At 45.8% G+C, this 25,471-nt stretch overlaps 2 protein-coding genes across 2 annotated transcripts in view; one reads left to right on the forward strand and one right to left on the reverse strand.

Annotated features, from left to right (window-relative positions):
• The window catches only part of WDFY4 (WDFY family member 4), a 340,582-nt gene that overhangs the window by 285,932 nt on the left and 29,179 nt on the right, over positions 1–25,471 (forward strand).
• LOC136381116 (WD repeat- and FYVE domain-containing protein 4-like) lies at positions 4,232–23,523 on the reverse strand. Its single transcript, XM_066349456.1, has 8 exons — positions 23,495–23,523; positions 22,263–22,382; positions 19,969–20,086; positions 18,315–18,424; positions 8,629–8,782; positions 6,236–6,327; positions 4,869–5,081; positions 4,232–4,243 (listed from the first exon to the last, which is right to left on the reverse strand). Exons 1-8 carry the CDS (start codon positions 23,510–23,512, stop codon positions 4,232–4,234), a joined length of 837 nt encoding a protein of 278 aa, XP_066205553.1. The 5' UTR covers positions 23,513–23,523.

Here is a 25,471-nt window from a genome sequence, read left to right on the forward strand (position 1 = left end):
GTGTCATATTGCTACCAGTGTGAGCACACCCCAGTTCTACCCTGGCCCCTTGTGAAATTTCAGGGTCTCACATGAGCTTCTGCCTTGCTGGCTCCACCCTTCTCAGGATGGACACATAGCAATTTGAGGCCATGCATGTATGTTGACACCCTAATGGTTGGTGTGGAAGAGTTAGATATGTATTTAATCAATCCTAGCTCTGTTGATCCTCAAAGTTTAAGTTCAATGTTGAGAAACTTTAATCCGGGCATAGCCACTGAGTGTAGAGGCCTGGCACCACTGTGAGGGTCCCAGCCTGGGCAACCAGGAAACAGACTAAGAAGTGGATACATAACACCAGCCAACTCCAGGATCATACTGGGCAATAGCCTTTTTCGCAGGAGAATTGGATGGGCTCATCTTGGTTAATGCAAAGCTAGCATCTTGTCTGCCTCGTCTTAGGTTGCATGTCTGTGTTTCCTCAGCTCCCAGTAAGGGGAAGATGGAAGAACCTGAGGGCAACTTGGAGAATGGGTGGCACAGCTAGATATTGGTTTACTCAAGGAAGGCTGGGTAGGAAGGAGAGCATTTCAGGAAAGAAGATTGGGTGTGGCTAATGGTTTTGTTTCTTTCATTAAAAAAAAAGAGAATAATAGAATAGCAATGAAATAATTCAGAACAGTAGTTGCCACCATCCAACTGTGCCCTGTGTTGTATACTCACATTTCTCGTTCACAGGAAAAAAAGGTTTTCATATCATCTGATCATGAAGTACAGACTTAGACTCTGATTTCACTTAATCATATACCATGTGAACTTTTAAAAATATTTTTAATAGTTTTATTTAGACAATTAATTTTAACGAGGTGACATTGGTCAACTAGAGCACATAGATTTAGAGAAAACATCTCCAGAAGATTTTGACATTCAATTATGCTGTATACCCATCATCCAAATTCAAATCGTCCTCTTTTACCTTTTTTTTGGTTTGCTTTAAGCCCTCCCCTCCCACCACCTTCTCCCTTTCCTTCCTTCCCCTCCCCCTGGTAACCACTGCACTCTTTCTATGTCTATAAGTCTTAATTTGTATCTCACCTATGTATGGAATCATACAGTTCTTAGTTTTTTCTGATTTACTTATTTCATCATTATAATGTTATCAAGGTCCATCACACTGTCGTAAATGATCCTATGTCATCATTTCTTATGGCTGAGTAGTATTCCATAGTATATATGTACTACTTTTTTAATCCAATCTTCTATTACAGGGTTTTTTGGTTGTTTCCATGACTTGGCTACCGTGAACAGTGCTGCAATGAACATGGGGCTGCATGTGACTTTATATACCAGTGATTTTGAGTTTTGGGGATATATATACCCAGCAGAGGGATTGCTGGGTCATATGGTAGTTCTGTTCTTAATTTTTTGAGGAACCACCATACTTTCTTCCATAATGGTTGTACCAACATTCCCACCAACAGTGGATGAGGGTTCCTTTTTTCTCCACAGCCTCTCCAATAATCTTTTTACCTGTCTTGTTGATAATAGCTAATCTAACAGGTGTGAGGAGGTATCTCATTGTAGTTTTGATTTGCATTTCTCTAATAGCTAGTGAAAATGAGCATCTTTTCATATATCTATTGGCCATTTGTATTTCTTCTTGGGAGAAATGTCTTTTCATGTCCTCTTCCCATTTTTTTATTGGATTGTTTGCTAGTTTGTTGTTGAGTTTTGTGAGCTATATATATTTTGGATATTAGCCCCTTATCTGAGTTGTTGTTAGAAAATATCATTTCTCATTTAGTTAGCAGTCTGTTTAGTTGTCAGTTTCTTTTGCTGTGCAAAAGCTTCTTAGTCTTGATGTAGTCCCATTCATTTATCTTTGCCTTTACTTCCCTTGCCTTTGTAGTCAATTCATAAAATGTTTTTTATGGCCAAGGTCCATGAGTTTAGTACCTATGTTTTCTTCTATGTATTTTATTGTTTCAGATTTTTTATATTTAGGTTTTTGATCAATTTAGAATTAATTTTTGTACAAGGAGACAACCATAGTTGAGTTTCATTCTTTTTGCATGTGGCTTTCCAGTTTTCCCAGCCCATTTGTTGAAGAGGACTTTCTTTTCTCCATTGTGTGTTTTTTGGCTCCTTTATCAAAAATGATTTGACCATATATGGTCAAATCATTTTTGATAAAGGAGCCAAAAAACACACAATGGAGAAAAGAAAGTCTCTTCAACAAATGGTACTGGGAAAACTGGAAAGCCACATGCAAAAGAATGAAACTCAACTATGGTTTGTCTCCTTGTACAAAAATTAATTCTAAATTGATCAAAAACCTAAATATAAAAAATCTGAAACAATAAAATACATAGAAGAAAACATAGGTACTAAACTCATGGACCTTGGCCATAAAAAACATTTTATGAATTGACTACAAAGGCAAGGGAAGTAAAGGCAAAGATAAATGAATGGGACTACATCAAGACTAAGAAGCTTTTGCACAGCAAAAGAAACTGACAACTAAACAGACTGCTAACTAAATGAGAAATGATATTTTCTAACAACAACTCAGATAAGGGGCTAATATCCAAAATATATATAGAGCTCACAAAACTCAACAACAAACTAGCAAACAATCCAATAAAAAAATGGGAAGAGGACATGAAAAGACATTTCTCCCAAGAAGAAATACAAATGGCCAATAGATATATGAAAAGATGCTCATTTTCACTAGCTATTAGAGAAATGCAAATCAAAACTACAATGAGATACCTCCTCACACCTGTTAGATTAGCTATTATCAACAAGACAGGTAAAAAGTATTGGAGAGGCTGTGGAGAAAAAGGAACCCTCATCCACTGTTGGTGGGAATGTTGGTACAACCATTATGGAAGAAAGTATGGTGGTTCCTCAAAAAATTAAGAACAGAACTACCATATGACCCAGCAATCCCTCTGCTGGGTATATATATCCCCAAAACTCAAAATCACTGGTATATAAAGTCACATGCAGCCCCATGTTCATTGCAGCACTGTTCACGGTAGCCAAGTCATGGAAACAACCAAAAAACCCTGTAATAGAAGATTGGATTAAAAAAGTAGTACATATATACTATGGAATACTACTCAGCCATAAGAAATGATGACATAGGATCATTTACGACAGTGTGATGGACCTTGATAACATTATAATGAGTGAAATAAGTAAATCAGAAAAAACTAAGAACTGTATGATTCCATACATAGGTGAGATACAAAATTAAGACTTATAGACATAGATAAGAGTGCAGTGGTTACCAGGGGGAGGGGAAGGAAGGAAAGGGAGAAGGTGGTGGGAGGGGAGGGGCTTAAAGCAAACCAAATAAAAGGTAAAAGAGGACGATTTGACTTTGGGTGATGGGTATACAGCATAATTGAATGTCAAAATGATCTGGAGATGTTTTCTCTAAATCTATGTGCTCTAGTTGACCAATGTCACCCCATTAAAATTAATTGTCTAAATAAAACTATTAAAAATATTTTTAAAAGTTCACATGGTATATGATTAAGTGAAATCAGAGTCTAAGTCTGTACTTCATGATCAGATGATGTGAAAACCTTTTTTCCTGTGAACGAGAAATGTGAGTATACAACACAGGGCACAGTTGGATGGTGGCAACTACTGTTCTGAATTATTTCATTGCTATGTCTATTATTCTCTTTTTTTTTTAATGAAAGAAACAAAACCATTAGCCACACCCAATCTTCTTTCCTGAAATGCTCTCCTTCCTACCCAGCCTTCCTTGAGTAAACCAATATCTAGCTGTGCCACCCATTCTCCAAGTTGCCCTCAGGTTCTTCCATCTTCCCCTTACTGGGAGCTGAGGAAACACAGACATGCAACCTAAGACGAGGCAGACAAGATGCTAGCTTTGCATTAACCAAGATGAGCCCATCCAATTCTCCTGCGAAAAAGGCTATTGCCCAGTATGATCCTGGAGTTGGCTGGTGTTATGTATCCACTTCTTAGTCTGTTTCCTGGTTGCCCAGGCTGGGACCCTCACAGTGGTGCCAGGCCTCTACACTCAGTGGCTATGCCCGGGATTAAAGTTTCTCAACATTGAACTTAAACTTTGAGGATCAACAGAGCTAGGATTGATTAAATACATATCTAACTCTTCCACACACCAACCATTAGGGTGTCAACATACATGCATGGCCTCAAATTGCTATGTGTCCATCCTGAGAAGGGGTGGAGCCAGCAAGGCAGAAGCTCATGTGAGACCCTGAAATTTCACAAGGGGCCAGGGTAGAACTGGGGTGTGCTCACACTGGTAGCAATATGACACAGGTTTTGGAGTCAGTCAGGTGATGCTAGAGCACTCCCTCTGTCACCTGCTAATAGTGCAATTGTAGGAAAATTATTTATTTTGCCTCTCTGATCTTCAGGTTCCTCATCTGCAAAGAATAATTCCTTCACATGGAGCTTGTGAGAGAATCCAGTGAAGTAACCAACATTTGCTGTGTGCTAACCCTGTTTTAGGTACGTCTGATAGCTTGGTGTCTGAACACACTGGACCTTCACAACAACTCTAGAGGGTGGACACATACACAGAAGTAAATCCCGTGGATTTATCATAGTGTCACACATACATCACAGTTGAATGTAGCCTTCGTCATTTCCACTAATGTCATCAACTTCATCAGCATCAGAGGGTAACTGAGGATTAGCCTTGACACTGAAGGCATAGGAAGATGACCAGAGGCTGTTTTGTGATTTCAGTCCTCTCTCTTGCTCCCATCCCAAGAGAAAAATGTCTTCTCTCTTCCTCTCTCTCTCTCCCCTTCTCTCAAGCTCACACTGCACACACTTATTTGATAAAAGAAGACAAAGGACATGGCATACTGTACCTGTTTGGGCACCTGTCCAAAGTTGCTGACAAATCCCAAGATGGTGTTCCTGATCAGGGAGTCGCTGATGCTGCTGAGGTCCATTTTGTCACCATAGAAGTAGGGGTGGAAGGTATTAACAGCCTCCACTGCAGCTGACCCCTGCTGCTTGTACCCAAAGATGAGGTCTATCCAGTGGTGGAGGTTGGCGCTCACAAAGTCACTTTCCAAAGCCTGGAACCAAAGCCCAAAAAGTGTGAAACATGCAAGCCTTTCGAAGACCTCTGTGGTCACTGCACAGATTGGGAAGGGGAGAGTGGTTTAGGAGGCTGGCTTCGCACAGAAAATGAGTGACACCTCCAGCGACTTGATGAGTTCTAAGTGGGGAGATGTGCAGGTCATCCCAGGACTACCCAATTCCTGACTCTAGCCAATGACAAAAATATGTGTCCATTCCCACCACCCTAGCTCACTGGCTCCATAAAAATAACCAAGAGGATCAGGGTATCTACGTCATGATAAGCAGATATGAGAGTGATGGCCAAATGGAGGAAATCAGACTGAAATCCCACAGTACAGTAACTTTGGGTTTTCACTTCTTTTGTTAGTATAGTGCTTTTGAGATTCATTATGTTTCTCTAGGTATAAGTAATCTTTTCCTTTTTATTGTTAAATACTACTCCATTGTGTCTATGTATTTTCCATTTACCCTTTACCAGTTGATAAACATTTGTGTTGTTTTCCGTTTTTCACTATGCACAACCCTGAGCAAGTATGGATAAAACTTATGAATTCTTATGTATGTACATACTTTCTGTGGACACATTTTCATTTCTCTTGAGCCAGTAGTTACAAGTGGAATTGTAGGGTAATATGCTAAATGCATCTTCAACTTTATAAGAAACTACCCATTTTTTTTCAAAGTGGCTATATTATTTTGCTTTTCCTGTTAGCAATGTATGATAGATTCTGGTTGTTTATGTTCTTGCTTACTCTTGGTTTTATCTGTATTTTAAATTTTAGCCATTGTTGTGAGTATGTAGTAGCATCTCATTGCAATTTGAATGAATTTTTCTTGATGAGCATATATTTGTGTTTACGCTAACCCAGGCGTTGGATCCCATCCATGTGTCCCCAGATGGCCTCTGCTCCCCACCCACATCAGCCTTTGTGGGTAACAAGCCAAATCCTTCCCAGCCCTGGTAAATCCTTTGGCTAATGGATAAGTCTGGGGCTTCCAGCCCTTCTCTTAACTATACTGGGAAGTGTCTCCCAGGCAGGCACAGAGACACTGATGCCCACCAATCACACAGAACCTCTCCCTGGAGGTGAAGGTGCTGAGGTCTGTCAGGACTCCACATACTTTTGCATGACTCTGCTCAACTCACCTGTCTGTGAAGGCTGATGAATTTCCGAGAGTCCCCATCAGCCCAGGGAGGGAGTTGTACATCCCCCAGTGCTGTCCCATCCTGCATGCAACCTGAATGGGGTGAGAAAACACAGCAAGGCTTTGGGTAAATGGGATCCCAAACTGGACTAGGAATCAGGGAGAGTGACACTGTGCTATCCAGGACTATTGTTGCTGGGCACATCAGGCTGGGGGCCATGTCCTGCACAGGCCACACTGCTTTCTGCTTCCCATTTCTGGACTGTCCCCATCTTCCAAGTCTCTAAGTCTCTGACCATGAAACCCCCTTGCTTCATAGGCAGCACCTATGCTTGATCTGAAAGTTGTATCAAATGATGTACTGTCCTTATGGCTTGTACTTCTTTCTCATCACTCTATGCCTTCTCATCTGGGTGCTGTCTATACACTGCTGAACCAAGAAGGACATAATAACAGTAACAATAAGAGCTGTGCCAAGTCACTATGCTAGGGGCTTGGCACACATAGTCTTATCTAATCTTCATTCAACTCCATAATTTATGCATTTTCTCTCCATTTTTAAAATGAAGACAGCTTGTTTTCAGAGAGAGCTTCCCCAGACACTAAGAAGAGGGGACTGTATTCCAGCCCATGTCTCTCTCCTCTCCCATTAGATGCACAACCCTGAGCAAGTTGCTTAATGGCTTTGGGATTCACTTTCCTCACCTGTTACCTCACAGGACTGGTATAAAGATTATAGGAGAAAATACACATAACGTGCTTAGAATAATTCCAAGCATATGAGGATTGCTCAATAAACATTAGCTGTAGAGTCTTGCTTAAAACCTCCAGGGCCTTCATGGTGCAACTGGAATAGAATCTTTCTCTCCTCTCTGTGGCCTACAGGTCTGTGCCTGGCCTGGCTCTACTCATCATTCAGCCTCAGCTCACCTGTCCCCTCCTTAGGCAGGTCCTTCCTGGGGATCAGAATAACACAGCGTCCTTTGTGTCACGCTCGAACCATTTTCCTACCTTCTTAGCCTCAAACAGTATTTCAATTATTTATCTATATATTTTCCATCCCCTTCTCCCACTTCTGCACAGACTAGAAACACATTCAGGGCACCTGTTCTAGGAGACCCAACTAAGTTCCCAGTGTCTGAAAATGGTTCCTTCATGAATTAGGTGCTCAGTAACCCCTTGTTGCTTTGAGTTTCTTGAGGACACCTGATCTTTGGCATGTGCACCACTTCTGCCACTAAGCCGCTCCCTAATTCTACATGGAGCCCTACCTTCCTTTCCAAGGCAGAGTGGGAATACTGCCTCCAGCAACGCCTCACGCCAGGCTGGCTGGTCCCCCCTCTCTTGGCTTCAACTATCCCTGATCCTCTTATTCTTTTCTTGGGCCTCACCACCATGCTGTGGGAACTGGCCTCTGCATTTTTGTCTCTTCTAATCTCTGATGCACATGAATATCTGAGAACCTGAGCATGGCCAAGGCCACCAAGTTTCATGAGATCAGACTCACTGGGCACAGGCCTGGGAATGGGCATGTTCTATAAGTTCCACATGTATTTTGGCTGCAAATCACCAAACAAGAGCTGAGTGCCTGGGGTCTAGGCTGGATGGCCTCACCTGTATCCCCTAGGCCTCCACCTGGCCTAGCTAAGGTATATGACCACATGTGCTGTTTGGAGGGAGAAGGACACTGAGGAAGGAGCTCTGGGCCTTGGCTGTGTGCTGGAAACACCCTCTGTCTGGGTGGAGAGTAGCCCATGCCCTGCTCCAGGCTCTGACCACATACCCCCTCTACAAGTCCCCCTAACATTTACAGTGGAAGCTCCTGAGGTATACACATAGCATCAGAGGACCTGCTTGCTGGGTCCCATAGATGATATGGGCCTCCAGCAATCATTGAAAAGGTATGGTTCATCCTGGGGTGGGGTCTGAAGAAAGAGGAGGAGCCACCAGGGTGCCCGTATAATGGCCCTTGCATGCCACCCAGCACCGAAAGACATAGAATCTGTCTCACTTATGGAGGCTGAGTTAACCCGTTTGTGGGACATGGAAGAAAATGGGGCCAGAGATGGCCAGGGGCTTGCCCAAGGTCACACAGCAGGGCTGTCCCTCAGACCTGGCTATTAGCAAGCACGGCTGCTCCCTGGCCACCCCTAGCTGCAGACAGTGGCCTGTTGAAGGTCACGGGGATGGGGGAACTGTGGCTCAGAGCAGTTCTGGCAGCTGGCCCAGCATCCTTCCTCAGCTCCCCCCTTTCACTGGTGCTGCCACCCGGTGGAAGTCTCACACCAAATGCAAGGGTCCAGCGAGGTGTCCGTCAAAGACAGTGACAAAGTTAGTCTCGAACTGCAGAACAGAGAGAGAGCCCACACTGGCCTCAGGCAGGCCTCCACTCACCCAACTCTACTGCATTGCAGTTGGTCAGGAACTCGGGAAGGCAGAAGAACTCCGGGGTCAGCTCCCTGACGTCACTCATGTTCTCTCTGGAGGCTGACTCCCATGCACTCTTCACACTGTGGAACATTCTGTCTGCCACGTCGAAGCTTCCGCCCTGAGAGGAAGAGGAGCCGACATGGTCATTCACACATGGTGAGAACTTGAGCTGTGCAGGCAGCGCTTGTGTGGCCTCCCCTTGTCTGTTCTGTCACTGAGACACAGGTTCTGCCATGAGACATCAGGACTCTTCATTCATTCCCACACATTCATTCATCAACCCATGCATGCAGGGGGCGGCTTCTTCATGCCATCTATTCACTCAAATGTTCTCTGGAAACTTGCACAGGGAACTTCCACAGAGAATGCATAAAGAGTAACTGTAGTAAAGGGACCATATCAGAGAGGAAACCCACAGGCATTTGTCTGACCATTGCCTGTGTTTGCTGAGCATCAGCTCTAAGTCAGGCACGAAGAATCAACTCCGGGATGAGAGTGGCTCAGACACTTGACGTGGGGATCAGGAGAAGTCTCCCGGAGAAGTGGAGCCCTGGACAACCTGCCAGCCTGGTGACACGAAAGGTGGCCGAGTGCTCCAAGTGGAGGGCAAGGAACAGAGGTGAAGGCAGGCAGGTCAGCTGAGGGACTTAGCACAGTGACATGTACCATAGCAGCCTTGAGAAGAGAGGGCAGGTGTGAGGGTGGAAAGCTGGAGGCACGCCAGCTTTCAAAGGATAGGACACTGGGGTTTAAAGACAAAATGTCTGCAGCCCCATCAAAGGGCCGTCTTGTTCCCAGGATCGTTTCCACAAGGGGCTTGATACAGTGCTGAGCTTGGAAACTTCAACTGGATGGACCAGGGTAAGACTTAAGGCAGATTTTTTTGATTCCCTGCTCTTCTCCTTCATCAACTGGCCTTGGGGATCAGAGGAGGCAAAGAAGTCCCAGTGAAGGGAGCCGAGGGGTTCCAACAAAGACTTTCTGAAACGAGACTTTGGGTCTACTTAAGTTTAAGGATACCCTAGGGAAACCGTCCTACCTGGCGTTCAATATTTCCTTATACCATGAAGGCTGGGCCTCTGTTCGACCCGGACTTGCCTTCCATTGACAACTTCTTCATAGTTCATGTGTGGCTCCCAGAACAGAGGAGGTGGACTCAGAAAGTCAGTCCCTTTTCTGCTCCCCTCAGCTCCTGTCACTCTCCAGTGGTCTGGGGCTTCCCGTCAGTAGACAGGGTAGGGCAAATGGCGGTTTACAGTTGTGAATATATAAAACAGAGTTTATTCTTGTATTATTACTTAATAATTATTATACTATTTTCCTCACAAACAAACATCACCCTACCTTTGCCCACCCTAGACACCCGAGTAAAGTTTGGGCAGCTGCACATGGATAAAGGGTAAGGAAGGCAAGAGTCTTCCCTTTGCAAGTCCACTCTATGTCAGCATCTTACACACGTGCAGAGGCTCTCTCAGTCTTCACAGCAGATGCATTAGTAAAAAAATAATACTTTCATATTGCAGATCAGAAAACAGGCTCTTCAAAGTTTACTAAAAAGTCTGATCTGTGGTGGCACAGTGGGTAAGGCTTTGACCTGGGATGCTGAGGTCCCAGGTTTGAAACCCTGAGGTCACTGGCTGAGCAAGGAGTCACTGGCTTGGCTGGAGCCTCCCAGTCAGGGCACATATGAGAAACAATCAATGAACAACTAAAGTGTTGCAACTACGAGTTACTGATTCTCACCTCTCTCCCTTCCTGTCTCTGTCTCTGTCTCTCTCTCAAAAAAGAAATGAAAAGAAAAGAAAAAGTTTACTGATAAAGCAATGAGTGGCAGAAATCATGGAGTTGAACCCATGGTTAAAACTCCAGAAGTCATGCTTTCCCTTATTCCAGTTTTCTGGGGGCTCCTGGGCTGGGGCAAACTTGATCTGTTATAAGTGGGCCAAGGGGATCCAGTATTTCTGAGAAGGGAGAACTTGCCTCACACCTGGGCACTGTGGCTGCAGGGCAACTTTTATAGTCAGGCTTGAGGATCCAGTGGGACCCACGGGTCACTCTTTGCACAGGAAGGGGAGGTCAAGGTATCCAGTCACCCCTGGTGTCCCAACTACACACAGTATGTGGGCAGCTTAAAGATGTGGCTTTTCTCCAAGGTCACCTTGCTCTTGGTTGAAATGAGAGGATGGCATCCACCATCTTATTCAAATTGAAATGGAAGCAAAATGGGGGGAGGTTAAATAAATCTGCACGGAGCGAGGTGCTCATTGAAGTGTGTGGAGAGCCTGGCGCCTCTGGTCTGCAGCCAGAGCCTCATGTGCGGAGACGGGGAACTCCGCATCGCCCTATCTCATTCTTTCAGCTTTTGTGAGTGCTGATGGTTATCTCCTGAGAAACAACACAATTTGGTAATAAAAAGATTACCTGTATTAAATAGAAATAATATATACATAGGAAATATTGTTAGTGGTACAAATCTGGTTAAAGATATTACCACAAAGAAAAATGTTATTATTTCACAGCTGTCTAATGCATTTTAGCAAAAGTAATATCTTTAAAACTTAAGCCTGTATTATTTATAAAGGAAGCAATAACTGATTTTCCTATTTCCTGTATTAATAAATGCATTTGCATGCATTTGTTTCAAAGTTAATGGGTTTTCTCACTTCTGAAATATGAAAACAACACCGGTCCCGAGGACAAGAAAAAGAAGAGCTGCCTTGTTGCTTGCATTGTAGTCTGTCGGCTGACACAAACCCTGGTGGCCACCGACAGTAAGTCCCCACCAGGACTTGACCATCAGGAAAGGAAGGAAGAAAAAAACGGAAGAAAAAACAGAGGGAAAAAAAGGGGAAGAGGAGTGAGGCAGAGAGGCACTCTGAAGGTTTACAAATACCTTCATAAGGAAAACCCCAAACAAGATAAAATAAAACAACAAAATTGAGTCTAGAGATTTAATGAAAACAAAGTAATCTGAGAAAATTACTGAACCAAGATCTACTTCTATACCTATCTGCAGATACCTTGGATTATCAAGGATAATGAAACTTATGTTTATCCAACCAGACCAAAACAAAAGAATAGCAAGACTTTTCCCAGGTGACACTAAAGACAGCATATGAAGGAGGCAAGGCTGACAGTCTCTGAGGCAAAGTTAATATATAGTCTTTGGATTGTTTGTATGATTGGCTAAGACATTGTTCATTTATAAAGACTCCAGAGAGATATTTGGAATGTTTAAGGGCTCAGAACTAGATGACCTTCTTACATCATACACAGAATAAACTCAAAATGGATTAAAGAGTTAAATGTTAGACTCAAAACCATAAAAATCCTAGGGGGAAACATAGGCAGTAAAGTCTCAAACATTTCTCATAACTATATATTTTTTTCTGATATATCTCCTCAGGCAATGGTAACAGAAAAAAAATAAATGATACTACATCAAACAAAAAAGTTTTTGCACAGCAGAGGAAACCATTAACAAAATGAAAAGACAACCCACTGAAACATATTTTCCAATGATACATCTGATAAGAGTTTAATATCCAAAATTTATGAAGGACTTAATATAATTCAACACCCAAAAAACAAACAATGCAATTAAAAAATGAGCAAAATACTTGAATAGACCTTCTCCAAAGAGGACATACAGATGGCCAACAGACAAAAGAAAAGATGCTCAACATCACTAATTGTCAGAGAAATGCAAATTAAAACCACAATGAGATACCACCTCACACCAGTCAGAATGGCGCTCATCAATAAATCAACAAACTACAAGTGCTGGTGAGGATGTGGAGAAAAGGGAACCCTCCTGCACTGCTGGTGGGAATGCAGACTGGTGCAGCCTCTGTGGAAAACATTATGGAGATTCATCAAAAAATTAAAAATGGAACTGCCTTTTGACCCAGTGATTCTAGTTCTGAGAATTTATTCCAAAAACCCCCAAAATACTGATATGAAAGAATATGTGCACCCTATGTTAATTGCAGCATTATTTATAATAGCTAAGATTTGGAAGCAGCCCAAGTGCCCATCAGAGATGAGTGGATAAACGAGCTGTGGTACATTTACACAATGGAATACTACATGGCCATTAAAAAGAAGGAGATTTTTACCTTTTGCAACAGCATAGATGGACCTAGAGATTACTATGTTAAGTGAAATGAGCCAGTCAGAGAAAGATAAATACCATCTAATCTCACTTACATGTGTAATCAAATGAACAAAATAAACTAACAAACAAAGTAGAAACAGACCAATAGATATAGAGAGCAGGCGGACAGCTGTGGGGGGGGGGGGTAGTGGGACTGGGTGCTCAGTTCTGCTGAGATGAATCAAAACTAGAGGCAAAATAAAGATGGAAGATGTGACTGACAGAGTCTGTTGCTGAATGTTGACACAAGTTAAAACCAGAGAGAATTCCATAATTATGGTGCATCAATTAAAACAGGAAACACCCTTGACAAGAGTGATCTATAATAAATGCACTACTCTGCATGAGGACAAAGTCTGTGTGCACCTGTGTCCTTGGATAAGCATTTCAATTGTGACATTGTTAAATTCCAATCTTAATAAGGGTTAGAAAACTATATTGAGAAAAACATTCAATTCTTAACCCACACTCACAGGAACTTCAGTACCTACATGTACTCAAGGACACAGACACAGAGATATTTTTCTGATATGTGCTGGAAAGTCTGTTCCTCGGTGGTGCTGACTCAAATCAACCCACAGCCACATCTACATAACGGGATTGGGTGTAGGAGCAGACTGACAACCTGTTCTCATGACAGATACTTTGTCTAGTCATTTATAAATATTTCGTGTCAACAATTCACCTACAGGACCCTGTGCGTATATCAGCTCGTCTGAGCTGCTGTCCTTCATCCTTCAAAGAGGCACTGTGTGGTGGAGAGCACCAAGCCAGCGCGGGGGGCGGGGGGGATTTCAGCACCTACCTGCAGTATGAACTTGAGAGAATGTCTTATTCTCTGTACTTGCCATGGCCTCCTCTGCAAACCTGGGCAATTGTTGTAGGTGTGATAACAAGGTGTGGGTGAGTGAGAGAGAATGTGAGTGTGAAGTGTGAGTGTGGGTGTGAGTGTGTGTATGCATAGGTGTTGTTATGTGCCTTGTGCGGTGCCAGGCACACGGGAAGAGGCGTGGAACGGGCCCCGCCCGTGTCGCTCTCCCCGCACAGCCTGGGCACTGGGGCTCAATCTCAGTGCACACAGGCAAGGCAAGCTGAGGCTCAAACAAGATAAGGATTTAGAAGTTTGGGGGAGTAGCACACGGAGTGGTGGGGGGCAGGGAAGCGAGAAGGGCAGGGGTTGGGGCAGGGCAGGGAAGTCTAAATGCCTGTGGGACAGAAACGGGAATGGCACATGCATCCTCAGGGCAGTTTTGCAGCTGAGAGTGGGACTCAGCTTGTGGTCAGCTTCCTCCAGCGCCCTCCTCCGTAAGCCAAGAGCTATGGGTCCAACATCACATTCAGGAAGCCCATGCACCAGTTCAGCTACCTCATCAGTCTTGCTCTTGACTGAGGATGGGCTGACTCCAGAGTAACCATCAGTTTTCCCTCCTGTAGGGTACTCAACACATAAAGCCCATGAAGGTGATTTGAAAAGCATGGTGCCTACTCTTCAGGGGGGGAGAGTGGACATGTATGAAGCACTTAGAAACAGCCAAATGGTTCTCATGCCATGCCTCACTCAACCCCTACCACTCACTGAGGCTCAGATATTCAATTAGAATGTTCTAGAGCCAGGACTCTGTCCCCCATATGCCCGACTCTATTACAGGTACCTTTTCTAACAACCCTCACTGAGTCAGTGTAATAGTAATTACACCTTAACCTTCAGCACAATGGTGCCCAGACCCCAGGCTGGTGTTGTGGAGACTCCCAGGTGAACAGCCTGGGCAGCCAGAGTGACCCATGGCTCTCAACTCTCTCTGCACAACCATATGTCTTACATAGTAACCAGCCCTCTCGCCTCAGGTGGTTCAGAACACTCTTCCCCACTTCTGGTAACAGCTGACTTCACATAGGCTGTGACTTAATTAACACCCCACTTTATTTCAGCTTCTTATTAAATGTAGCAGCAGCACTGCGGTGCCCTCACTGGGGCCCTGGCTGCCTCGCTGTGCCCACCCAGGCTGGGTCTGAGCTCAGGCCTGAAAGTGTCTGGTGCTCTTCATGGAGCAGACACAGAGCTCTGGGCTGTGGCCCCCCGGATGCTCCCAGACTCGGGCTCATCCAAGCAGGTGAGGTTCCTGGGAATCCCAGCATCCCGGCAGACACCCTCAGCACTGGCAGACAGGAGTCTCACACCTCCAAGGGAACGGGGATAGCAGCACACAGATGACCTGTGCCTAGGTCACACGGCCTGCATATGTCACCTGCTCAGGTCGCACAGTACATAACCCTGCTCTCTAGATTGTAAGAGTCTATCCTCAGAATAACTGGTTTGGGCAGAGAAACAAATACATCCAGCAATGATAGGAGCATGCGTCAACTCTAAGTCCTACCCAAACCTCGTAAGACAGACGTGTGAAGGAATGAAGCACAAGCAGCACCCAGGAAGCAGACCAGGTCTCACTACAATTCTTAGGCTGCGTGTGACAGCCCCTTATGCCAGCCACCTCTCTCTGCACAGTGCCCAGTGGGCAGGCCATGGTGCCCAGAGGACCTCGTCCCTGCCTCTCAACAGTGCCTGAGCCCACACTGGGTGCAATACACAGGTAGACACTGTCCATGTCAAAGGCATATCCACGGCTAAGTTACCTTGCATGGAAATCACTCTGGCTCATTCTAACAGGCAAGAGGCAGAGTTTGCTTCATGAAGAACGGGAAAGCATGCAATTTTATATTGCTGACACTGTGGGACCCCTGGCTCTAGAACTACGAGACATTCTGCTTTCCCACTCTCTAGATCAGCAAAGAAGACCTCAGTGCCTGGATTCTGCACCCTCTCTGCCTTCCTCACTCTCCCCCACTCCATCATCCATTCTGGGACTGGAAGTCTCAGGCTATTGAGAACATAGAGGCTCCTTTCCTTATCACTACACAAAAGTGAGACAAAGGTCTCCTGAAAAGAAATGGACCTGCCCCTTAGGAGGCAGAGAGAGACCAAGGGAAGATTCTGAGTTCAGAAAGATGCCAGAACATTTCCAAGGAGGTCTGTGAAGACCCTGGGACTCTCAAAGGAGAGCCAGGCATGTTTCCCCCACATGTCGCCTTTGTACCCATTCCCTTGAGAGCTAAAAATCATCTTTCATTCTAAGGGGGGAAAAAGCAGGAGGTGGTTTGTTTTTCTGCTAGTTCCAAAGGCTTGGACCAGTTGTGATCCACTAGGAAAGCCAGTTAAAAATAGGTGAAAGCAATTCAGAAACGGAGAGCCCAACGTGACTCAGAGGGGTCCATATGTCACAGGTCATTTTAAACCCCGGAAAAAACCAGAGTCACCTCAGACTTCAACGAGAGAGACAAAGACTCAAGCTAATGGCTGCAGCAGTGCCACCTAAAAGCATATAATATTGGCTCTGACAATCTTATACTGGTTTATACATCTCAAACCAGTTTGGTCACCAATGGACCAAACTGGCCAAAGTAAGCTCAAACCACCTGTGGCTAGCTTCTAAGTGGCCTCAACTCAAAACCCTTCTGAATTTGCAGCACACCTGTTTCTTCTGGCTCACGCCATCTTGGAATGTTCAACACAGTCCAGGCTGTATTGAATGAACTTCAGCCAGAGGGACCAGCTCAAACAAGTTCAGGCCTGCTCAGATTAGGCCTGTCTTGATCCCATGCAGGAGAAAGGAAAGAAACTAATAATAGTTGATTGCTATGTATTATCCAGCCCAGAGCTAGTGACTTTACCCACAATGTCATTTAATCTCCATAGCCCCATGAGATGTGCATAATTGAACCCCATTTCCTGAGGAAAAACAATTTGCAGAAGGTTTTGTATCTAGTAAGTGGTGGAGCTGGGATGCAAGTCTCGTGGCTGAGGCTGTTCCTATCTCACTTTGCCCTATCTTCACGCGAAAGGCCCTGAGGAACAGGTAGAAATGGGCTCTAATGAACAGACCACAGGGCAAGGGGAAAACATAAGGCTCCAGAACTCCCTAAATGGAAACCCATAACAATGCATCACCCTCGTCCTCAACCGTGATTGCTGCTTGTGGATTAGTGAGCTGCTGCTGGACGTGACTCCTGGCACAGGGTCCAGCTCTGGGACCGGATGTGCTCCAAACCAAACTTACTTAAAATGCTGGTTGCCCGAGAAAGGCTCAGGGGAAGCACACTTATTATTTTTGAGTGAATTTTCAGGGAGAGGGGTCATACAACGTCTAGACAAGCTATGCAGTCAAGGAGAGAGAAGACTGTGTCAAGACACAGAACACAGAAGGGCTTTGGCCCATTGAAGAAAGCAAGATATTGCCTACTCATTCCTGCCAAGAGGAGGTGGCTTTAGTAATGATCCAGGGTGCTGACCCAGGAATGGGCCTGCATGCTGACCTTGACATACTCAGAGTGACCTAGCTGGTGAGGTAGACCGAGGAAACACAAACCCTGGGACACCTGTGCTTTTCCTTTGGTGAAGCTTTGCTGCTAGACCACATCCTTGCATGCTCTGTGGTCTGTTACCCACTGTGGTTGTGTGTCCCTCTCCTTAGGACCCTCAAAAAGTCTAAGTCAGGTCGGGTCCTAAACTTGGCCGTGTGCTGTGGTTGCTATGGAGTTGGCCAAGCCTGCTGGTTCCACCTGGGCAGTGCAATGGCCATCCCCAGCCAGACGCGGTGGGGTTACAGGGGCAACCTGAGAAGCAAGGTCCCAGTGATGAGTTTAGAGGGCAAGAGTGAAAACAAACAAACAACAAAAACAACAGAACTTCTCTGCTGCTCACGAGGGACGCTGTCCCAACAATCCCACATGCCTTGGACACTGCTGTCTGCTCAGTTCAGACTTGCTCCCTTTCAGCTTGTGTGAGATGGCCAGGTAAAACACAGGGGCCATACCACCCTTGAATTTCAGCTAAACAACAGTATTTTTCAGTATAAGTCATTGTTTATCTGAAATTCAAATTTATCTGGGCATCCTGTAGTTTTATTTGTAGAATATTGCAACCCTGAGCTAGCATGTTGGTCTGTTAGTTGATGGGTGAGCAAATCAGTTTATTCTCTGGTTTAGCTGCTCATTTTAGTATTTAAATATTTTGTTTTTCCTTTTTAAGCCCTTCAGTGTGTGCTTAGGATAGCTTTATGCATTTTGATTTTGTCACGAGTGAAACACTTTGTTTATTCTTATCATCTCAGAGCACCTGTCTTTAAGGAAGTCTTCAAGCTTCCTGCTTCTCATTTTCTACTAAAAGTCGTTTATGTTAAATGCCCCTGCCACCCCCATATCTCTCATTCCTTGCATTTCAGAGTCTTTTTGAAAGACTGTTGGGCAGATGTGCAGGTGTACCTGATACACAGCAGCCCACCTCCGTCAGACAGCCTGGACACTGAACTAGTCAAGTGGGAATCACAGGCTGGTGCCTGGACTCCCAGCAGGGAGGGTGCCTGCCCCACATAAACCCATCTCTCAGCCTGTGAGGCATGGCTGTGTGTGCGTGCGTGTGGAGAGGAGCAGGGGGGCTCACCTGCAGAGAACAGAAGGCCTGGGTAAAGGGCGGCATCCGGACCAGGTAGGAGGCAACGATGATGGCGGAAGAGTAGTGTGTACAGTAGTGGCACTGGACGGTCATGTCTCCTGCAATGAAAGGACATGCCTGGGGAGGCTTTCCCACCTGTGCCGGGGCAGGCTGAAGACACACAGATGATACAGTGCTCAGGAACAAGCAGGGGACATGAGTCCTGCTCAGAGAGACCCTGCAGACCAACGGAGCTTCCATGTCCTGCTCGCTTCTGGTGAAAAGCGCAGGCAAGATCCTCAGCGGCACCACGTCCTCGACTCCAACGCATGATAGAAACATTTCTTTCTAAAATGCTTTCATTAAAGTTTAAAAGACTGACATTCTATTTTAAGGTTTTTGGGGTTTTTTTTTTGTATTTTTCTGAAGTTGGAAACGGGGAGGCAGTCAGACAGACTCCCGCATGCACCCAACCAGGATCCACCCGGCACGCCCACCAGGGGGTGATGCTCTGCCCATCCAGGGTGTTGCTCTGTTGTGACCAGAGCCACTCTAGCGCCTAAGGCAGAGGCCACAGAGCCATCCTCAGCACCCAGGCCAACTTTGCTCCAATGGAGTCTTGGCTGCGGGAGGGGAAGAGAGAGACAGAGAGGAAGGAGAGGGGGAGGGGTGGAGAAGCAGATGGGATTCTCCTGTGTGCCCTGGCCAGGAATTCAACCCGGGACTCCTGCACACCAGGCCGACGCTCTACCACTGAGCCAACCAGCCAGGGCCAGACTGACATTCTATTTTAAAATAAACCTGGAGAAAAACTTTCAGGCCATTAGAGCACAGGTGGCACATGGATAGGTAAAATCTATGAAGGTGATGGGCAAATGAGCAAAGTCTGGGCTCTGGCATTTAAAGGTTATGATCTCCAATGAGTTGTTTGACCTCTCTGAGTTTCAATGTCCTTTTTGTAATAGACTCTGTTTGTTTGAATGCAGGTTGGTCAGTGCCCAGTGCACTGACCATGCCGAACAAATGTTACCTTCCTCTGCCTTCCCTCCTCTAAGTGTGGACGTGTGAGCTCCTAGCATGCACAGCAGTTCTTGGTCTGGGCTGCACCTCACCACAGACTTGGTTACATCAGACTTTCTACAGCCTGACCAGGCGGTGGCACAGTGGATAGAGTGTCGGACTGGGATGCCGAGGACCCAGGTTCAAAACCCCAAGGTTCGAGCAAAAGCTCACCAGCTTAGACCCAAGGTTGCTGGCTCGAGCAAGGGGTTGCTCAGTCTCCTGAAGGCCCGTGGTCAAGGCACATATAAGAAAGCAATCAATGAACAACTAAGGTGTCGCAACGAAAAACTAATGATTGATGCTTCTCATTTCTCTCTGTTCCTGTCTGTTTGTCTCTGTCTAGCTCTCTCCCTGTAAAAAAAAAAAAAAAAAAAAAAAAAAAAAAAAGATTTTCTACAGATGGGGCCTGGCCATCAGTATCTTTTTAAAGCTCTCCCAGTGATTCTCACATGCAGCCAAGGTGTCAACCTCTGGATTAAAGAGTTCTCTGTTCAGGTGTAATTATTTGTAGGCTAGGTAATGGCCTAAATAGTTATCCATGATCATTTCCAGGCATTCGGATGAAGTGTTGCTGAAAATAATCAAGCTGGGATCTACTCACCTTCAGTCTTCTCTACTTCTTTAAACCTCTGGATAAATTTCAGCTTTCTTTCCTTGGTCTGGGCACCCATAGGCTTTGAAAAATCTCGAAATGTCTTGGGATTTGTCAAGTTCAACATCTAAAAGGCAGATGTGCAGGTGGAGTTAACCCCCCTAGACCCCGTGTGCCCCAGTGAGACCCTGGGAGCCACGCTCTTCAGTTTTATGGTTCTCTTTATTGGTTTAGTGTCGTTTGGTCTGACCCCCTCCAGTGATTAGCAGGCGTGCTGGGGTTTTATGGCCCTGGAGCCAGTGATCCACAAAGACTTAATTGGAGGGAGATGGGAAATGAGAGGAGGGAAGATTGAGTTCACAGTGAACCTGTTCCAGGCTGACCCACATCAAACACCACCACCAGTCACTGACAAGATCACTTCTGGAAGAATTCCTGTTGTCTGTGAGGCACCTGACACAGCCCTCCCGGAGCAGAATGCTGCCATAGTTCAAGGTCTTTGTTTAGAATTAACTGATTTTCGAGGAAGTAAGAAGTCCTCTGTCTGGGGAAGAAAGTGGAAGGACAGCCTCATTTCTCTGGAGCCCCCGCCTTCTGAGGGATGCAGGCATGGAACACCGCCCCTTCCCTGCCCTGAAGAATACACGGCAGTGGTGACCTAGAGTTTTCAGGGCCCCTGTCTTCAATGTTTTACTGTATTTCCCCATGTATAAGATGAATTTTTTTCCGAAAAATTTGGGGTCTAAAAACTGGGTGCATCTTATACAGTGGTTGTAGATTTTTTTACTTGCATTTCCCGCTTTTTCACGTGGAGGAGGAGTTGTATGAATTTTATGATGAATAAAACTTGAGTTCACAAACTTTATGTAATACATATTTTTTTAAATTTTGGGACCCAAAATTAGGGTGTGTCTTATACATGGGAGCGTCTTATACATGGGGAAATATGGTGTTTTAGCAGAGATGTTCTATGTGTTAGTGTGTTCCCTGGGTGTCATGTCTATATGGAAGGAGGAGCTTATACCCCACTTTCTTTTCACTGACAATTCCCCAGGGAGGGAAGATCTGTTGTCACCTCACACGGGTAGAGACACTAGGTGGGGGAAGGGGAAGCTGGCTTTTCTAAGATCTCCGAGTGCTACTACAAGGGGAGACCCACACTCAGCCATAGCCGGCACTGCTGGGCAGAATAGGGCTTCCTTTCTACCAGATCTCCTATTTCTCCAAATGATATGGGAAGTCCAGATTTTGGGGAGAGATCTCTCGGTTTTTAAATGCCAGTCGGCAATCAAACTTTGGGGCAAAACAAAAGGAGCTGGTAGAGCAGCACTTTGTAAAATGTAGGTTAAGGCTGCAGTTCACAAGTTTCATTTTGAATTACCTCAGCCCCATATGATCATTAGGACAACAAGAGCACCATGTGGCTGGTGAGAAAATTGTTGTGCATTGAATGTCATAAGTGGGAGCAGGGGGTTATAAAAAACTGAGTCCCACCTCTTCCAAATTCTGAGGGTCAGCTATCCTAGCAGCCTGAGGAAGGACTGGCTGGGGCTGGTCTAACCCAGGACCCAGACACCTTCTGCCCTTTATACACATAGCTCTTGACACCAGAGCTAGGTGGTGGGGACCCTGCTTCATAGCCTGCTCTTCCCCGCATGTCATCACTTTGGTCCAGCTGTGTCAATGTTCCTTATTTTCCCTTCTCTGCCTGCTGAGGTCCAGGAACAAAAGCCAAAACACTGAGTGCTCTGGTCCTGCCATTAGCCTCTCCTTCACTACATCACTACAGACACGGGTGAAGTACACAGACCGCCATCTCACACTGAAGGAGGACAATAGGGGAGGAGTTTGTTCTTTCTGTGTTTCTATATTTCCCTCTCTTGCTCTTTCCTTTCCTCCCTCAACACCACCATCCCAACACACACATACACATTGATTCTATGAACAGTTTCCATATTTCCAAGGCCCACTTCACTTGAAGGACCAGTGTTGGTCCCTGGCATTATCTTAGCCAATGGGTGTCATTTGCCTTCAACACAGGAAACCCTCAGGGTGCATGGTAGCAACGGTCCTAGCCATGTTTATCTCATGGGTAGGGTCATCATTCCACAGGTAGGGCTGGGCAGGAACTAGGTAGCTGGATTCAGAGGCCTTCTCCAGAGCGAGGGGCCAAAACGGAGCAGCCTTGGGCCTGAGTAGACTAAATCTTATAGCAGAGGCTCTGTGTGCTGATTAAGGGAGCTTTGGTTGTCAGGGTCAGCAAGCCTCAGGACACCTGCAAGGTGTCCATGTGAACATCATACCTGGGAGCTGTAGTCAGCCAGGACCCAGGGAAACACTGGATACTGCATGTAGTCATTGTAGGTCCTCCCGGCCAGGGTGTTGAGGTACATGAGATACTCGAAATTGCTGATGTCCCCTTTCTACCAGAAAAGACAAAGAAGGGCTAAAGCAAACACAGTGAGCATTTTCCTGAGGGCCATATGGGTCTAACTGTTAGCCCTCTGCAGGAAAACCCTCCCTGTGCAGGTGAGAACAGGTGGCATGCACCTCCGTTGTCCCCTGTGCACCTGCTGCATTAGCCAAGCCAACTCTGGGAGCCACACTCATTTCAACATGAGCTGAAGCAAATAGAGTCTGGAGGCAGAGCCAGCCAGGAAGAAGAGTACAGCTCAGCAGCCCGCAGTCAAGGAGAAAGCATTCTTTTGTGTTAACTGCTGGCTGTGATATTCAAAGGGTGGTTAAAGTAATAGCACAAATGCTGTGTGGATATACTTATTGCTGACCTCATTATGATTTAAAAAACATGCCGAGGGGACTCTGTAGTCACAAGAAAGAGGCCCTCACCAGTGAGCTCGTTGATCTGTCCTCCTCTGGGACTTTAGGAACTCTCTTTTCCCTGTCCTTTGAGATAACACTCTAAGGGCCCTAAGATGTACAGGTGTAGAAGAAGACAGGGACTGCATTTGGGAAAAGTTCACCAAGACCAACTGGTAAATGAGCAGCCCATGATAGTCCCATATCATCTCTGACCCTGCATGCAGTGGTCTCTCCTTTCCTTGGCCCACCCCTGAGGGGCAAAAGTTACTATCTTGTTGCCACATGATCTCTAGGATCCCTCTTGGGTCCCTTCCTTTCACTGAGAACCCTAGGCTCAGGTCAGCCCACTGAGGCTGAGAGTTATGTGGGTCTTCCCAAAACAAGAAGTGAATGCTGTATCTTCCTGAGTTATATCCATTTATGCACATGTATGCACCTCCATGGAGAGCATGTGTGTACACTTAGGGCATGTGTGTGTGCACACACACAGACGCACATGTACACACTCCCTAGCTTCAACTTCAAGAATGAAGAATCATCTTTGGTCACTGAGATCTTTTCAGGAAATTATTTGGAACAGCTTGGTAAATTAAAAAAACAAGATCCCTCTTGAGCCATTCATATATTTCCTCCATCACCAGGGCCTGAACTCTTTCCTGATTTGCATTCCCAGAGGGCCTCTTCCAGTCCAGAGTCCTCTGAGGGGTCACTGTACCTGCCACTTCTGCAGCATGATCCTGCTGGAGCCGGGGTATCTCCTGTGGGACAGAAAACAATGGTGGTGACCAAATATCTCAAGGCATGAGTTGGGGGAAAAGCTGAGACCTTCTGGGCTTTGTGGGGCCAGTACGTCCAGGAAAGCCATTGACTTCAAGGGCACATAGCTATTCTCCCGTCCCAAGCAGCGCGATTATTATCCAAGGTCATCTTGCTCCCATCCCACCCTATGGTTAGGGTTCTTGCAGTCACTGTCATACTTACGTGGCACATACGCTAGAATATGCTGCTACCTTAAGTGTGGCCCAGGTGGGTCCTGGGGATGTGCAGGAGCGAGCTCAGGGCCTCACACCCCCTGTGGTTTCCCACAGACATGTCTCTCTTCTTTAGTCCTTGTAAATAAATATATATACCGTATTTTTCACTCCATAAGATGCACCCCCCAAAAAAAAAAGTTGAGGGAAAAATGCCCTTATGGAGTGAAAAATAGGGTATTTTATTAAATATTTTAACATACCATTTGGTTCAGAATATTTTTTTTTCTCCTTAAAAACCTAGGTGTGTCTTATGGTCAGGTGCATCTTATGGAACAAAAAATATGGTAATACAAGTCAATATAATATATTCTTTTTTTTTTCTTCTTTTCTAAGTGAAAGGAGGGGAGATAGAGAGACAGACATGTGCTCTGATGGGGATCTACCCAGCAACCCCCTCTGGGGCCAATGCTCTGACCATCTGGGGTCATACTTGCAACCGAGCTATTTTTTTTTTTTTCCGAAGCTGGAAACGGGGAGAGACAGACAGACTCCCACATGCGCCTGACCGGGATCCACCCAGCACGCCCACCAGGGGGCGACGCTCTGCCCACCAGGGGGCGATGCTCTGCCCCTCCGGGGCGTCGCTCTGTCGCGACCAGAGCCACTCTAGCGCCTGGGGCAGAGGCCAAGGAGCATCCCCAGCACCTGGGCCATCTTTGCTCCAATGGAGCCTCGCTGTGGGAGGGGAAGAGAGAGACAGAGAGGAAGGAGAGGGAGAGGGGTGGAGAAGCAGATGGGCACTTCTCCTGTGTGCCCTGGCCGGGAATCAAACCCAGGACTTCTGCACGCCAGGCCGATGCTCTACCACTGAGCCAACCGGCCAGGGCCCAACCGAGCTATTTTTTAGTGCTTGAGGTAGAGGCTCCATGGAACCATCCTCAGTGCCTGGGGCCAGTTTGCTTGAATCAATAGAGCCATGACTGCAGGAGGAGAGAGAGAGAGAGAGAGAGAGAGAGAGAGAGAGAGAGAAGAGAGAGGGGGAGGGCTGGAGAAGCCGATGATTGTTTCTCTTATGTGCCCTGACCAGGAATTGAACCCAAGATATCCACATACCAAGCCAATGTTCTACCACTGAGCCAACCAGCCAGGGCCAATACATTCTACGTAAATATAATATACTGAAATGTGAGTCTAATATATTTATGTGGCTAAAAATGCAAACACATAAACTATAAATATAAAACAAGAGTTCTCAAATTACCTCTCCCATTCAAAAAGCATCCACAGTTGACAGTTTCCAGAAGAATTTTCCCATAGGCCTGTCTTCACACCCACAGTTTCAAAGCTGATGGTCATGGGGCTGCCCTCTCCATGCAGGCCTCCACCCTGCTTCCCAGGCCGGCAGCCTGGTCACTTCTCCAGCTGCAGGCACCCTGGTGCGGGAGGACCAGAACCAGGAGAGCCTGCTCCCTGGTGGCTTTGTCCTAACAAATTATGTCTCCGTGATTACCCTTGGACATTAATCTCTGGATGCTTTGTGTCTTCATGAGCTAAAGTTATGGCAGGGGTACCACTGAGCTGAAACATCTGAGCATTTTCAAGTTTCGAAATTGCCAACTTGTCCACTTAAAAGGCTGGATCAATGAATGTTTCTACAAATACTATTAATAAATACAAACTGAACCGAAGAAATGCCAGTCCAGTCTGGCAGTGAAGGT

This window comes from Saccopteryx leptura, chromosome 9, assembly GCF_036850995.1.
Source record: "Saccopteryx leptura isolate mSacLep1 chromosome 9, mSacLep1_pri_phased_curated, whole genome shotgun sequence".
In the NCBI taxonomy this organism is placed as follows: domain Eukaryota; kingdom Metazoa; phylum Chordata; class Mammalia; order Chiroptera; family Emballonuridae; genus Saccopteryx; species Saccopteryx leptura.